This window comes from Corylus avellana, chromosome 7, assembly GCF_965113065.1.
Source record: "Corylus avellana chromosome 7, dhCorAvel1.hap1.2, whole genome shotgun sequence".
NCBI lineage: Eukaryota > Viridiplantae > Streptophyta > Magnoliopsida > Fagales > Betulaceae > Corylus > Corylus avellana.
In genome coordinates this window covers 24117797-24135082 of record NC_142496.1, presented here as the reverse complement: position 1 = coordinate 24135082, position 17286 = coordinate 24117797, and the positions used below count along the sequence as shown (strand labels likewise).

At 36.3% G+C, this 17286-nt stretch overlaps 1 protein-coding gene across 3 annotated transcripts in view; it reads left to right on the top strand.

Moving 5' to 3' along the window:
- The first annotated feature begins 879 nt into the window (after positions 1–879).
- LOC132184574 (vacuolar protein sorting-associated protein 53 A) overlaps positions 880–17286 on the top strand; it is a 20300-nt gene continuing 3893 nt past the window's right edge. The window contains exons 1-17 of one of the 3 annotated variants that reach the window (XR_009440570.2): positions 881–1762; positions 2875–2969; positions 3320–3376; positions 3567–3717; positions 5053–5123; positions 5707–5831; positions 6539–6699; positions 6799–6940; positions 7832–7895; positions 8787–8972; positions 9079–9120; positions 9720–9824; positions 9900–9959; positions 10259–10336; positions 10621–10728; positions 10829–10894; positions 13324–13880. Coding sequence is in view for 2 of the 3 variants with exons in the window: in XM_059598256.2 (XP_059454239.2) it covers positions 1714–1762; positions 2875–2969; positions 3320–3376; positions 3567–3717; positions 5053–5123; positions 5707–5831; positions 6539–6699; positions 6799–6940; positions 7832–7895; positions 8787–8972; positions 9079–9120; positions 9720–9824; positions 9900–9959; positions 10259–10336; positions 10621–10728; positions 10829–10894; positions 13324–13470 (1707 nt within the window). In the remaining variant the exon portion in view is untranslated. Of the gene's footprint in view, positions 1763–2874; positions 2970–3319; positions 3377–3566; positions 3718–5052; positions 5124–5706; positions 5832–6538; positions 6700–6798; positions 6941–7831; positions 7896–8786; positions 8973–9078; positions 9121–9719; positions 9825–9899; positions 9960–10258; positions 10337–10620; positions 10729–10828; positions 10895–13323; positions 14241–17286 lie in introns of those variants that run through there. The other 2 variants (XM_059598256.2, XM_059598257.2) reach the window with 2 other exon arrangements.

The window sequence follows — 17286 nt, the reverse complement described above, 5'->3', positions numbered from 1 at the left end:
TGATGGCTTTCGATATTACTGGTGCAATTTCTTGATTCCCATAAAAGGCTATAACTCTATGATATAGGTCCGATAGAGGGAGATGAAACTAAACTGTTATAGTATTTAGAGAAATGTTTGGCTTCATTAAAAAGTCCATTTTTTGGGAGTGTCTGATTTCAAAGTTCCTTGCCTCTTGAAAAATCCCTAATTTATGTTCGCTTAATTAATGGAAGCTCTTCCATATCTGGAAAATAGTCCTTCATGAAAAAAATTTCAGGATTTTTTTTTTTTTTTTTTTTGTACTGTTGAACGTTTACATTTTATACATACTGGAGAGTAATAATAATGACTTTATAATATTCTTATTCTTGAAAAATTATGTCAACCCCGTAGCATAACAAATTTGAAAAAGACAGCCCAAGTATTAGACCTATCAAATTTCCTTGAAATTTTCATATATTGATGGCTGCTTCCTTGTGGTTGGATCAGAAATAAGCTCCAGTGTTTTCCTTTTCTTCTTTCGTCAGCGAGAGTGGTAAATAATAATCAAGTAGGATGCCACGAGGGACCTAATGGAGCACCAAGGTGATGGTATGATTGTAACGCTTTCTTATCAAGTGTTTGGAAGCACTTTTGCTCGTTTCCTTTCTTTTATAAGAATTAAGAGGGTAAAGACCGACCTTTGTCACTCTCCTTTTGCGGATAAACACAGAAGACATTCTTTATTTCTTTTATTAGAATTAGGACGTATATCTTCACATATATGTTTAACAAATCAATCATTAAATTTGGAAACAGCTGGAAAAAAACATATATGAAAAACAGGAACATCATAAATTTAAGAATAGTTTTCGTTAGATGTAATGTGACGTAACAAAATATAGAGTCGTGCCCATTTTTACCCAAGCGAAAAAAACTCCCTTAGATCTTGAGCGAAAAAAAAATGAAAAAACTTCCTTAGATCTGAGCACCTGTGCCTCGGACAGACAAGACAACCCATCGCACCCTTCCTTAATTCACTTCTCCCAGATTCTCCAGAAACCCTAGCCGCTTCAACCTACCTTCTTTTCCCATCTCTTCTGCAATCAACGCTCCACTACACACTCAACTCCTTAAATCTATCTTCTTTACCGAAATTGCTCTTCAGCTCTTTACAAAAACTACTTCCGGCACAACAGTCCTCCTGAATCTTTGGTGTCCTGTTCGATGAGGGCCATTACTGGTAATGGGTATTGAAGGTGCTCTCATTTGTTGTTAATGCACGGGCAAGTGCAGAGATGGGCCTGATTTCTGCGTTTTGAATTGTGCTAATTGATCAGGGTTTTCAAAGTTTTCTTATTTCCATGGTATATCCTGTCTCCAGAGGCATTCTGCTTTCATTTGATGACGACCGCCAAGATACGCTTAGTGATTAAATCTTTTGATCGCCCTTTATCTTTTGGAAAGCAGTTTTTGGGGCGGAAGATTGGATTGCCTGAAAAACGAGTCTTATATACTGTGTTGCGATCACCCCATATTGATAAGAAGTCCAGAGAACAATTTGAAATGAGAATCAAGAAACAAATTGTGGATATAGAAACTGACACGCAGGAATTGCGCAAGAAGTTCTTTTGGTTGAAACGTTTCCGAGCTCTTTAAGTAGGCCGTCGGCGGCTATCTTTTTTGTTTTCGTTTAAATCACCCTTTAGGAAATAAAAGAGTACTTATTTTCACTTCTTTTTACCATTAAAGATGGACAAGTCGAGCGCTTTGGGGTATATCAACCAGATGTTCCCTACAGGTTTGCTCTTTCATTCACTATCTTTCTGTTGATTTTGTTTGTTCCTCAAGCTAGGTAATACATATATACCAGTGTAGTGCGTATCAGAAAAGAGGATGTATTCAGATCGCTGAATATAACATAGGCTAGTCCAAATGTGAGAGCTACTTATACACGGATCAGTTGCACACTTAGGGCCCGTTTGGGAGTGCGATTTTAATAAGTGCGATTTTAAAAATTGCGTTTTTAAAAATTACGTTTTTAAAATCGCTACTTTTTAAATTTGCATAGGCATTTGGTAAAACATGTTAAAAAGTACTTTTTTTATTAATTAAGTGTTTGGATAACATTAGTAAATAATTGCGATTTCATTGCCAAATAGGTAAATATTGCGCCAAATATTGTTTTAAGAGAAATCGTGATTTTGGTTTAAATTCGCACTTTTTCAAATAAGCACCCCCTAGTCAGCTTATAGAAATTACAGATTTTTCCACGATTTTAAATTTTGTGTTTTTAAAATCGCAATCCCAAACACTCCAAAATTACGATTTGGTTTAAAAACGCAGATTATTTTTTTAAAAACGCACTCCCAAACGACCCTTATAATTAGGGTGCGTTTGGCCCCTGTTCGAAGCAGGTTAAAAGTTAGGTTTTTTAAACAAAATTCGCAAAATGTTTCTAGTTTGGAAATCCGTGTTCGGGAGAGCATTTAAAACAATGCAGTTTGGCAATGTTAAAAAATGCACAATTCTAAAGGCCGAACCGTGATTTTACCAAATGTTTAAGTTGGTTTTTAAAGTCGTGTTTTCATCATCTACATTTTGATTTTTCAAACCGCATGTTTGAAACCGCTAAACCTAACGGACATGAATCTAAGAAAGAAATCTCCAAAATTAGATAATTTACTGAATGTAAGTATGATCGTTAAAAACGATATAGGCCCAGGTATCATCCTGCAACAACCAACTCCGTAGGAGTTGATTATTTTTACTAATTAAGTTTGCCTATCTCAAGTATTCTTGGTTTTTTGGAATCATTGCATTCCTGAACTTCATTACATCCTTTCTACTTATTATGTGTCTTATTTGATGCTTATTATCGCGTTGACATTATGATATGTGGTGAATATTCAGAGGCATCTTTATATGGTGTCGAGCCACTCATGCAAAAGATACACAGTGAGATTCGTCGTGTAGATGCTGGAATATTAGCAGCTGTTCGTCAACAGGTCATGATCTTTAGCTATTTTTTTGATGTCTTCATCTCAATTCTCAATAGTATTTAGACTGGATTAGTCTTTGTCTGGGATTTTTCATTTGTAATATGGTGAGCTGAGGCTTTGGATGCCGCGCACTTTTCCATAAAATCCACCACTTCTGAACAAGTAAGATATATTGGGGGAATTTGCAAAATCATTCATGCATTGCTATAAGTAGGGCAATGAAATTCACTTAAAAAAAAAAAAGGACAATACAATTGACTTGCAACCACTCTAATGTTATTATGTTCATGCATTTGGAAAGTATGATTTATATCATTATCTTTAGTTTTTTGATAGATCAGCTTCTGTGATTTCAGAGTAATTCAGGAACCAAAGCCAAGGAGGATCTTGCAGCTGCTACGTATGCTGTGGAGGTCTGAAGTTTTAAACATCTATTCATATTATCATTGAAATTAGTTACATGGGTTTAGTTTGTCCACCTTAAGAATTTTGCTTTACGTACACCATTAAGCATCTTAATGCTGTATTTGTCAGTTCTTGTCTTTGTTTGGGGTTGTCTATGTTTTCATTTTCTGGTTATATGTTTTATTTCCTGTCAAGCAGGAACTCATGTATAAGATCCGAGAAATAAAAGGCAAAGCTGAGCAAAGTGAGATGATGGTTCAGGAAATATGCCGCGACATTAAAAAGTTGGACTTTGCAAAAAAGCACATAACGACTACAATTACAGCTCTTCATCGTCTTACCATGGTAGGTTTGTCTTTGTTATCCTTCTATGTTTGTAGGAGTTTTCTTGAAGGCTTTTACAGTTTGTCCCCATTAAGGTTGTCAGATTGAAAGACTACGGATTGGATATTTTTTTGGACTTTTATGAGATGTATAAGATTCTTCAAAATGGAATAGATTAAAATCTTTATCAATCAAAAACTGACAGAAAAAATCATATGATGTTCTGTTGGTCCAAATGGTTTACTTTTTTGAGCTTTTAACCTCATGAACCTGTGGCATTTCCGCTTAGACCTCTAAATTGGTTTCAATTACTTTGCTTGAAAGGTTCCAGTTTGTTTAAATTATAGAACCTCATTCCGGACAATGTGTTTGAATTAAAAAGCGATAAAATCTATGATACAACTTGAAAAGCAGTGAAAGGATAGGCCAGGCATCAGTTTGGAAGCTATACATTATATAGTTTTATAGAGATCTGGCTGCTTGAATGCTATACAATTTAATAGAGTTTTGACTGCCTGATAATTGCCCTGCCACATTTATGATACCCGCTGCCAACCTTTCCCTTATTCCCACCTTGCATGATCTACAATTTTAGGTGTGTTCTCCACACACACACACACACACACGAGCATACACATATTTAGGTGTGTGTGAATATATATATGGGGGTGTTCAAAATACCCATTCACCTGACTGGACCGAAACTGACCAAATCCAGTCTGTTTTGGTGAGGGTCAGTTAAAAAATTTGAGTTCTGGTAAAGGGTCAGGTCGGCATTCGGTTTTAAAGGGCTGGCAAACCAACCGAACTTGACCCGACCCCTCTTGGCATGTATACATATTTCTAGTTTTCAATTCGTCTTCTAAACCTTGGGCCGTGGCCACTCCTCATCCCTCACCCTCATGCTGCACTTCCCATAGAAAAGCCCTCCTCCTCAACTTTGTGTCACCGTCACAGCCTCTGCCACCACACCACTCTCCACCTTTTCCATGGCCACTATCTGGATATTTTCTCACCGTTCCCACTGTTCAAACCTGTACACAACAGTTTCTCTCATTTCTCACTTTCTCTCTTTGGAGTTTTGGTTAAAACTCATACAATTTTAGAGGTCAACACAGATATGTTGATCTGTGCTTGATTTAGAATGAGAAATCAAGACAGATCGACAAATCTATGCTTGTTTGCTCTCCTTTCCTTTTGTTGATTTTTTTTTTTTTTTGTTCTAAAGCTTGCTGTGGTTGCTGAATTTTGTTGTTTCTCTCGCATATCTGTGCTTTCCATAGTCTGAAGTTCTAAATCTCCTTCATAGATCTGTGCAAGCTAAATTCTTACTTTAACACCCTTTTTCATGTTATGACAGTCTCTGCTGTTGAGCAGCTTCAAATTATGGCTTCAAAACGACAATATAAGGAGGCAGCTGCACAGCTAGAGGTACCATATCTGTTAGTAGATCATATGTAGTCACTCCTGTAGCAAGTGTTCCCTTGCCTGTTATACTTCTCGTTGGTTCCCTTTTTTCTTTGTTTTATTGTAGCTTGATTTTTACTCTCTAAAAGCACTAGTCTTTTGCCGCTCTTGAATGCCAACACTTTTAGATTTCCTTTATACAATTGGAAATTGAATGATGATTAGTGATCTTTTAATTTTGTCATCAATCTGTAACAGACTATATGATACAGGACAGATTTCTTTTCTCCTGATCTGTCTCAAGATATATGAATCCTAGCATCGTATCAGGAATAAGTGGTTTGTATTTAAGTGGTAAAGGATTAGGAATGAATCACGCTTGGTACAATAGGACTTCTATTCATGGAACTAGATGTTTGATGTGGTTTAATTTAATGGTGTCTGGCGTAGTTTGTGGCAGCCAAGAAAAGAGGTCTAGTTAAAAGGATTAAAGACTACATGATCTTTGTTTGTGATAAAAGCAATATCTTTTGCATTCTGAAATACATTAGTATTATTCATATGAAGTTGTGTTTGTTTATATTTCTTTTTTCGTGATGTATTTCAGGCTGTGAACCAATTATGTAGTCACTTTGAAGCCTATAGGGATATTCCAAAGATCACAGAACTCAGGGAGAAGTTTAAGAATATCAAACAAATTCTCAAGTCGCATGTGTTTTCTGATTTCTCCAGGTAAGTTGTCACTAAGGTTCTTACCATATTTAAGAACCATTTATTTCTTTTCTCTCTTGATATTCTCAAATTAACTTCTTTGTTTTTCTGGTCGCCAATTTGCTGTCTTAATATGTTTCTAGCCAAGACTTGCGACGGTCAGACATCAATTTAATTTTGTTTTTTGGGTCTTCAGATTCCTCTTCATTTTTTAATATTCTTCATCTACTTTTCAAAAGATGGGTGATGGACTTTGTGGATGACTAAACATGCATTTGAGAAACTGAGAGCTGCCTTTCTTTTACAGATGACATTGAGATTAGCTAGCCAAAGCTTCTTCTTTCATGTGTTGATTAGGATTTTTCTAATGTTTTGTAAACCTCTGATTTTCCCTCTTAAAGTTTGTTTCGTTCTTTTAGACCTGTATTTAAAAAGGCTAAGACAATATTATCTATTGTTTGGCACTTCTGAAATTCATATTCCATATAAGTTGCTGATAAAGAAAGCATTGCTAATGGATTATCAACTCCATGCACATCTGAAGTAGAATTTTGTGGAAGTTATGGAGGTTTAATGTTGATATCAACAACTAATTCTAGTTATACTAGTTTTTTCTCTGAAGTGGTTTCTTGAAATCAGCTTCTTCTTATACATCTAAACTAAACATCAGTAATATGCTCTGTACTTTTTTAAGTTTTTCTTTCTTTTTTTCCCTATTCTAATTTCAGCTTAGGTACTGGAAAAGAGACAGAAGAAACTAATTTACTACAGCATTTATCTGATGCCTGCTTGGTTGTTGATGCTTTGGAGCCATCTGTGAGGGAAGAGTTGGTAAACAATTTTTGCAGCTGTGAGCTAACTTCGTATGAACAAATTTTTGAAGGAGCTGGTATGTCTAACTTCCTACTTTGTTATGATTATGCTTCTTTATAAAGAAGACCACTTCATATGTCCTTTACTTTGAACTTTATTTTTGCCATGTCTTTAGAACTGGCTAAGTTGGATAAAACTGAAAGGAGATATGCATGGATCAAGCGTCGAATAAGAACAAATGAAGAAATCTGGAAGATCTTTCCTCCTTCATGGCATGTTCCTTATCGCCTCTGCATCCAGTTCTGTAAGAAAACGAGGTATGCTTTGATAAACAAATCTTTGAAAGCTTGTATTTGGAATCAAATCTTGATCTTTGTTAAACAAACATGAGTCGTGTGCTTCTTGGATGGCTATATGTCTTTGATATTCTTCACTATTTTAGTATAGAATCCACAACCTTTTCAAATTTGTTAGCAATTTTTATTTAATATTTTGGAAGAGAACATTTGAAAATACCAGCCCAATGAAAATTGACGTTCAGACACCAACGTGGGTGTTGTCACCTCTTATTTATATGGAGTTTCCGAGCCTTTTGACATATTGGTATGAAGAAAACTAAGGTTCCATTTGTTAAAATTTTTGTTTTCTATCTTTTGATTTCTCTTCTCAAAATAACACTCTAACGAACAACCCATAAAGGCCTGTTTGCTAAGCTTCCACAAAGGCCTATTTGCTAAGCTTCTCTAGAACTCTTTTCACTTGTCAAACGCCGAAAACTTTTCTCAAAACTGGTTTACCAAACAAATTATTAGATGTGGCCCCCACCACTAACACACTTTGGCAAGTGGATTGTAGTGCCAAACGCACTCTAGAACACTTTTTTAAATGTTTTCTGTGCTATTTACAAGTCATCAGTTATATACAACATTACTTATAAAAAGAACAAAAAAAAGGTTTTCTTTTTCATTATAATGCAGTCAGCATCTTTCTGGATTTCATTATTGTCCCTCTTTAATTTTATTCTCCACATTTAGTTTCCTTAATATTCTGGGAAAAGTATAGAAAGAGTGGAGACAAGATTTAATCCCTCATTTTCATGCAACTAAGATATTAACCCCCTCTTAGTATTTGACTGTCAGATAAGAATTCTACTATTGGAGACTATTGTGTAGAATCTGAGATTGTGATATGTGGTCTTGTGTTTCCAGGAAACAGCTTGAGGAAATCCTGGATAATCTGAAAGAAAAACCAGATGTTGGGGCTTTATTGTTGGTGAGCTTGTCTTTATCTAAATTTTAATCATGGACCTAAATCATCCTATTATGACATCCTGTTTGGTTTGAATTTTTCAAGGTATTTTTGATTAATTGAATAAAATCCGTCTGAATGGGAGTTTATTGACTTTCCAATTTAAATGATTTTAATCTTATAACGTCCTTGGACTAACCAAAGACATCTTGTGCTAAAAGGGAAAAAAAAAAGTACTTAATCGATCTTTTAGGTTTAATCCACTTGAAAAATCCAAACCAAACAGGCACTAAAATTATATGGTGTAGGGTTGTATTGTATTTAGTTCAGTTCAAATCTAGGAGTTTGTTTTACTTAGTAGAAGTGATATTTCAACTAACTTGGTCCAGACTACTCTACTGCACAGCAGGAAATTCTGTATTGCGAAGAACTCCTTTATTTCCCTTTGTGTGGGCTGCTTGAGGCATCTTTTGGTTTATAAGTTTTTTATGTAATATTTCCTTTACAAGAAAAGTTTTTTTATGTAATATTCATAAGCTGCATTGGAGAGAGGAAAGTTCCCCTTTTGGAAGGAAAAACTGGTTCTTAAAACTCAAGAAAGCGTACAAATATACAAATAGACTCTTGTACTATCTAAATCATACCCAAATCAGTTTCTTTCTCCTCTCCTCGTCTGTCTAGATCCTTTTCAAATCGTCACCTTCCTTGCAAGTAGGGCATGGTCTCTAGGAAACCAAGTTTTTTTTTTTTTTTTTTTCCAATCAGTTTTGTTTAAAATGATTGCTATAATGGTCAATATTACATGAAATGTTCATTTTAATTGACATGCTGCATCCTGTCTCATGACCAATTTAATTTATTTATGCCTGCTTCTTTCTTTCATTAATGTTTTCAATGCTTGGCGTCTATTTTTAGGCACTACAACGAACTCTAGAATTTGAGGATGAATTGGCTGAGAAATTCGGCGGAGGTGCACGAAGCTTGGAGACAGGTAACGAGATTGAGGAAATAGGCAGGGGCAAAAATACTAGTCAAAGTGTTTTAGATATTCGAAAGAAGTATGAAAGGAAGTTTGCTGCACATCAAGGAACTGGAATTGAAGTACGCATTATAAATTACTTACCGTTTTTAGTGAAGTTTGTGTAAGAAAAATATAGAACATAGAATATATTGTCACCCATTGTTCCTTTTGTTCTTTCTTTTACAGGAAAATGATGGAAAGAAAGAGTTGTCAGTGCCTGGAGCTGGGGTATATTATCTGCTTATGGTTGTTCATGCATATAATTTATTGATGGTATACACAACACTGTAGAGCTGGGACATCTGTACCCCAAAATGTACATACCGCAGCAAGCATGAATGCTTGTATATTGTGTTTTCACCTCTTTTGTATGTATCCATCTACATGATTTTTTTCATTGCCTCGGAAGCTGGGAATCTTTGGGGGCTTTTACAGAAAAAGTTTGATTTGATTACCGATAGGTTCTAATCAACCTACTTCTATTTGAAGTCTTTGTGACATAATGATATTTAGTTGTTTTAGTCATTCCAGTTACAAAGCTGTGGTAATTAATTCCTATTTGCTTTTCCAATGGAAGCTTTAAAATACAAGATTTACTAAAATACGCTCAAGTGCTTTGATGTCGTGTCATGCAAGTGAGATTAATCTAGGGTGGGTCTTTCCCTGAATTTTCTATTATAACCCGGCTATTCTTGTCTAGGATATTCTTGTTGGTCCTTTTATGAGGGACTACTTACCGAGATTATAGTTTTAGACTTCTTTCTGGCTTTTAGCTAGGGCAGATTAATATAGCTGCTGAGAATTGTCTGTATTATTTGATTTGGCAGTTCAACTTCCGTGGAATCATATCATCTTGCTTTGAACCTCACTTGACCGTGTATGTAGAACTGGAAGAGAAGACATTGATGGAGAATCTGGAGAAACTTGTTCAGGTACTTTGATCATTTTATTTTTTCACCACACTATGATTCCCTTTTACTTATTTATTTTTTATTTTTCCTTAATAGGAGGAGACGTGGGATATAGAGGAGGGAAGTCAGAATAATGTTTTATCAAGTAGCATGCAGGTGAGTAAGTCGACATTTTTCTGTTATTATTATAAATATGGAATCTGCGGTAAATCACTGCAATAGATAGGCTTTATGGTGATGGACATATTCAAGGATCAGAACACTATTGGGTTGCTAAATAAGCATTTTAAAGCTTATAAATGGGTCCTTGTATTTTGTCAAGAGAATCTGTATACTCAATAGCTAAGATTCTTTCATGCCTTTTGTTTGGGATGCACCTATATTAGTTCTTTTTGATCAAATTAATTTTGCCTTTGTCTTGCATTGTCTTAATTTACCCTTCTTGTGTTTTCTAGTTGTTTCTTATAATCAAGAGGAGCTTAAAGAGATGCAGTGCTCTAACAAAGAACCAGACGCTATTTAATTTGTTCAAGGTGCATTCTTGTAATTCATTTTTTATCTCCCTTTCTGGTATGTACTCTATTGCAATGATGTTAAACATCATTATATGTATTTTTATATATATATATATTTAAATGTGGTCAGTGTGAGTCAATTATTTAGTTTTTGCTATGTATGTTAAATATTTGAATATGAACAAATATGTGCTCTTTATGATTCCCTTAGGGTAGGGATGTGGAATAGACTGAGGGTAAGAGGGTACACGTGTACATAGATGTGGTTTTTATAGAAATAACTTTTGAGCCCCTTTTCTTAGGTGTTTCAAAGAATTCTTAAAGCATATGCAACAAAACTTTTTGTAAGACTACCTAGGGGTGGAACAGGAATAGTTGCAGCAGCCACGGGCATGGATGGACAGATAAAGGTATATTAGACCATGTTTATTTGCATGATTGAATTGAGCAGTGTTTATTCTCTACTGGATGCTAATTTTGGCTTTGTTGCCATGTGACTATTTTGAGCAGACTTCTGACAGGGATGAAAGGGTGATGTGTTATATTGTGAATTCAGCTGAATATTGTCATAAAACGGTCAGTTGGTTTCTGAACTCATGGCATTTGTTGTCGGCAGTTGAATGTCAGCTTGAATTACACTTTTTATAATTTTTTCTTTGCTTATAAAAAAAAAAATTATGCATGCCTGCATGTTAGAAGACAAGACAAGAAAGAGAGAGAGAGAAGGCTTGTAGGGTTTAAATAAAGAGATAAAGTCATGTTGATCTTTGCTTTTAAATTGCGTCTCTGAACTTGGTTTGCTTATCCGGTTATTCTATTTTTGAAAAGTTATTTGTTATAACTGTTGGTTAGAGCCTTCAAGCTTCATGAAGCATTACCCTACGACCATTTTCTGAGCTAACACTTCTCTTATGTTATTGATATCTATTTAGACTAACCTATAGTTCAATGATATCTCTTCTCCACGCAATTTAAGTTGGTTATAACTGCAAGTTTATAAATCTGTGTAAAGATCCTCTTTTAGCTCTAAAAACGACACCTATTCAAATGTCTAGGTGATTTACAAAAATTATGTCGAACAATAATTTAACCTAACAGTTAAGAAACAACCAAACTCAGATATGTAAAGAAAATCAAGAATACAGAAATTTGGTTACGAAGAGGAAATCATTTAGAGAACTCTCTAAATGTAAAACCTCTCCGGAGCAGCCAAACCCAGAAAATCAATCTACTATAAGAAGAGTAAGGAATACAAGAAGTATTACAAAACCTTTGCAATTAACTCTTCCTTGCACACGACAAGCGACCCACTTGACTTCTACCGCAGTAGCCCGTTCCAGAACATCTGACACAATTCTTCTATAAGATTTCCTTTCACCGGAACTCCGATTGGCTTCACATATTTAATCTTTTCTTAAATAAGCTAGAACAATATCTCTCTCTAAGCTCCCTGATTTTGCTCTCCAAAATACGTACTTCTAATAAGCAAAATCGTTTGTTTAAATAGAGATTAAAAAACAAATCGGCAGCCATGTCCGGACATGGCTAGGGTTACATATGCGTAACCTAGTGATGTCCGGACCTCCAACTCTTGTGTCCAAACATCTCATAAAACAAGGGCTTTCTGGAAATTGGGTCCGGACCTGGCTTCTGGCGGTCCGGACAGGCTCTTCAACAGGTATTCTCTGGAAATTGGGTCCGGACCTGGCTTTTGGGGGTCCGGACCTGCCTTCTAGAATCTGCTTCCTAGACATATTGAGGTGCTCATTTTCAACAACTTACATGCAAACCGAGTGTGCCAAATCCTAACCTAACAAAAGAGAAAGTAGAAGATGGAGGGAAAATGTAAAATGTAAATAGCCTTTTTTTGGAATTTTGTGACATACAAAAACAGACATCTTTTTTCGAATATGGAAATTTCCTATTTTTATTTTATTATATTAAGCAGTAAGCACAGGGAAAGAAATCATATGAATGTGTTCAATTGCCACCATAACCAATAACTACACTGTATATGGCTTTAAAACACACACACACACACACACGTCCTAAAATGATAATTTCCATATATAATTACGTTCTATAAATCAAGGCCTCCAACAGAAGATATATATAAAAAGGAAAACAATTACTATACGAATTGATATTTTCCCACAAGACCTATAGTTCAAATCGCATCTCGACTTAATTACCATTAATATCAATGACTACATTATTTTCATCAAACAACATTTATTTAATTTGTCGAGACATTTACAGATTAAACTAGGCCTAACTGGAACATGGAGGCATATAAGCAGGTGGTGGGGGGATGGTGGTTGCATTAATAGGTCCATTTGTCACTATTATCACCGTGTCCATACCCCAGCTTGCGTGCCTTTCCAAATGACAGTGCATAAACCACACAACTGAAAATTATATATTATATTTATATATAGCTCCATGTATTAATTAACCATCTAATTAATTAGTCCATATATATTGAAAAAATGAATAAATAAATAAAGAAGCTGAAGAATTAACATACCGGGATTATCAGCGAAAAATCTGATGGTAGCTCATCCATTCTTAGGAACTCCAATGGTGTTAACCTCAGGTGGATCTATCAAATTAAAATTCGCCGGGTCGGTCACATTGTTGAAATTACCCGAACCGGTTCCGACCAAGTAAAAGCTAAAACCATGCAGATGCATCGGATGATTCTCTGCGGCACCCATGTTTGTCCCTTCGAACACAATTTCAACCGCTTCACCATACTTTATGAACCTCGCTTTTGTTCCCTCGCTTGGGTATAACGTGTTATTTCCCACATCTCCGGTGAAGTTGAATAAATACGGCGGCACACTTGGGAAATCGCTACCGAAACCCCATTCAACCCCCTGCATGCATGTATATGCACATACACATGATCAAATTCGTACAATTTTCTCATAATTGGATATAATTAATATTTTGAGAGGAAAAACGTGTTAATATATATATACATACTTGTAATATGCTTGCAGCACAGGCACAGCAATAGATGGGGTCACGAAACTTATGTTGTTCAAGCTGGCGGACAACCGATTTCCATACATGACGCATTAGGGCAGATCAACTGGTTTACAGAGACAGCGATAAAGATTCGTGTGGTGATTTTTTTGGGACATTGACCGGGTGTTCTTTACTTGCCAAGGCCCTCAACCGGGTCGTGAAGTTTCTGGCAGCAACTCTGTCGTTATAAGCAGGAAGCGGCGAAAAAGGGATTGATGAGGGTCGGGTGTAGTTGCCGTTGTACTGGAGGATTGCTGTCCCGGTGGTGTTGTCAAATGGAGCGGTGGTGTCGGCGTAAGGAGTGGAAGCGATGTAGTAGAGGCTGCGAGACTGGTTCGTGGTCACCAAAACATCCATTGTTTGGCCTGGGGTTATCATGATCTAGTTGGCGGTGATGGGCGTGCTGTATGCTCCGTCTGCGCCGACGATCGTCAGATTGTGTTGCGCAATCGCGAAGAATTGTTCTTCGTTCATCACCACATTTATGATGTGAAGAAGATACGTCTTCCCATACTCATGCCACTAAGTGGTATGTTGTCCGTGAAACATGAAATCAATAAATTTAATCATCAATTTCCTTGTTTGATCCGTACCCTTAGTTATATGGATCGGGATCCCCTTCAATTGGGAAAAAATTAGAGATTATCCAATTGTTAATCGTAGCCCTTCATTTTAAATCCAATGGTCTTTAAAATCATTTAAATCTCGGTAAAATAAAAGCCAATATTTAATGCCTCGATTATACAAAAGCAGCTGACATTTTATAAACCATTAGATTTAAAATGAAGAGCCACAATTAACAATTGGAGAATTTCTAGTTTCTTAATTCCCAGTTGAAGGGGATCCGGATCCATATATATATATCAAATAAATTCCAATTTCTTCTCAATTCTAGTTATATACATCAAATAAATTGTCATGTTACATTCTTTTGCAAAATATCTTTAATTTCCTGAAAGTTATCTTCCTTTGAAATCATTATATTTAAATAAATTACAAGGAAAACTTCACAACTTTCATTGCTTTTATAATTTCCCCCTCAAACTTTTTTTTTTTTTTTTTTTTTAAAAAAAAATATCTCTTAATTTTATGTATTGAATTTTTTTTTTTTAAAAAAAATAATTTCACCGTCTCGTTAAGATTTGAGGTTAAATTAGACGGTTGAATAACTATTATACCCTAGTAAACTTAATGAAATTACAAAATAAATACCCTTAAATTACAATTTTACCCCTATGAACTACAGCGCCTTGGCACTTTTCCCCATGAACTACCAATTATAACACTTGACCCCATCAAACTACCATTTTATGATAAAAAGTTCCATTCCGTCAATCAAATGGGTTAAAATTGACGGTTAATGGTCATGTGCAAGTCATGTGCTATTTTAAATTTTTTTCTTCCACTTTTGCCCTCATGAAAAGATATTTTTATGTGTTGGATTAGGGTTTAGGAAGGTATAAGCATCATTTTCTCTGTCTGCAGTGAGGGTAAAAGTGGAAGAAAAAAAATTTTAAATGGCACATGATTTGCACATGATCGTTGACTGTCAATTTTAACGTTTTTGACTGACGGAAAGAGGCCTTTTGTCATTAGATGGTAGTTTGATGGGGTCAAGTGTCATAGTTGGTTGCTCATGGAGGAAAGTGCCAATGTATTGTAGTTCATAGGGCAAAAGGTAATTACCCCATAATAATATAATATCTTCTAGAAATTGAATTTTTTTTGCGTGGCACTTAATTTCAGCATTCTGTATTTGCCCTTTGGACAAATTAATACCCATTTTTCGGCTAAATTAATGTTTCCTATTCAAGGTTTACATCATACGAATATGTTGGCATCTAAAATTATACCTTTTTTTTTTTTTAATTTTTTTACAAGGAATCTGTTATTATTTAAATTACTAAATTAAGCATCTTAGATACCAATTGGCAATTACTAAGTAATTTTTTTTTTTTTAATTACTTTACTGTTTTCGACCAAAACTTGTTGAATATTCATTACTAATCTAATCACATTAATTCGATTATGAATGAATACAGCTAATTAAGCTAATCAAATCTATCAAGATCGGACATACCTCGTGATTAGAACAATCACACAAATACACAGCCTGTGTCCAACAGTTTTCTCTCTAGACACCCTAGATGAGAAGGTATTGATTTTCCAGGTTTTGCCTGTGAAAGCATATAGTCGTGATTATTTTCTTTCATTCTGTATGGCGGACGATCTCGCTAATCTGTGGGAGAACTTTGCTTTGACGGAGGATGAGGATGTGGAATTATCTTTTCAAAGAGAGGAGCTGTTTGAAGGGGAAAATTTTGGGAAGGCTTGTGTGTTAGCAAAATTGGTGGCGGACCGGATGATTAGCAGAGAGACGATTCGGGCATCGCTTATGCAATGGTGGAAGCTCTCGGACAGTTTTACTTTCAAAATCCTTGGGGAGAATCTGTTCCTGATTGAGTTTGGTGATCCAAGGGATAAAGAAAGGGTGATGGAGGGGAGGCCGTGGGTGTTCGAAGGATACCTTTTGTTACTTGAGGATTTTGATGGAACAAAATCACCATCACAATTCACTTTCGATAAGGCTGCTTTCTGGGTGAGGATGATCAATCTACCTTTAGCTTGTATGGGAAGGGAGATTGGTCAAAAAATTGGAGCCTCCATGGGGGTGGTAGAGGCGGTGGATACCGATGCACGAGGTATGGGATGGGGGGAATTTCTCCGAGTAAAAATTCTACTGGATTTAAAAAAACCCCTTCAGCGCGGTAGGAAGATTAACATTGAGGGAAACGTTCATTTGATTAAATTTCAATATGAGCGTCTACCTAAATTTTGCTACCAGTGTGGGGCAATTTGCCATGGTAGAATGGGGTGCCCTCGGAGAAGTAATTTCCGGCAGCAAGAGCCTAATCAATATGGGCAGTGGATGAGAGCTCCTTCGCCTACTAGGAGAGCTGAGCGGAATAATGGTCGGATTACGGCAAAAAAGGGTCATGGCCCTTCAAAGGTGGCGGAGGAAAATTTCAGTGAATCCGGCGGAAAGAGAAGTGCTGACGGCGAATCTCCGGTCAACGGAAAAGCAAAAGCTCATTTTGGGCAAAGCAGCTATTCTGGCGAAAATCAAGGAAGGAGTTATGGATTTAATCATGAGAAGATGTGCGGAAATCATGGAGATTATGGTTTTTCAAAAAAAGATTCGGAAACGGTTTTTGCACCTTATAATAAGGGAGAAAATCTTGGCAAATCAGATTCTTGGGTGAAGGCTCCACGGTCTTCTCACAAGGAAAGTAGGCGTGATAATAATCCCATGGGCGAAACAAAAATGAATGAAGATAAAAGAGGAAAGTCTGATCACGTCACTGAGCGCCAAAAGGAGACTCATCTGGACCAAGAATTTTTTTCAAAAAGCCCAACTGGATACATGGGCCCATTTATTTCTGAAGTGGCAAGGTCCATGAAGGGGACTCAGTCGCATGCAGTAGACAGCCCAGAAAGGCCACACACAAAGAAGAGAGAACGTGGAGCTTTTGATAAGCTGGTAGAGACCTTTTCTGGGCAGACAGAGGAGAAGCGAAAAAAGCATACCTCACAAAGAGATACTGCTTTGGTGGAGTCTGGAGAATTTGGTTGTAATGGAGGTGTGGAAAATTTTAACAATGGATCGGGGATGGTGGAGGCTGTTGAACAGCCCCACCGACCGCAATGAGGATTATCAGTTGGAACTGCCGAGGGCTTGGGAACCTTCGGACAGTTCGAGACCTATGCCTTTTGGTAAAGGAAAAGTGTCCCTTTTTGGTTTTCCTAATGGAAACCAAAGTACGAAAACCGCAATTGGAAATCATTCGATGTAAATTGGGTTTCAAAAATTTATTTGCAGTGGATTGTGTCGGTAAAAGTGGTGGTTTGGCTATGCTATGGAGTGAGGAGATTAT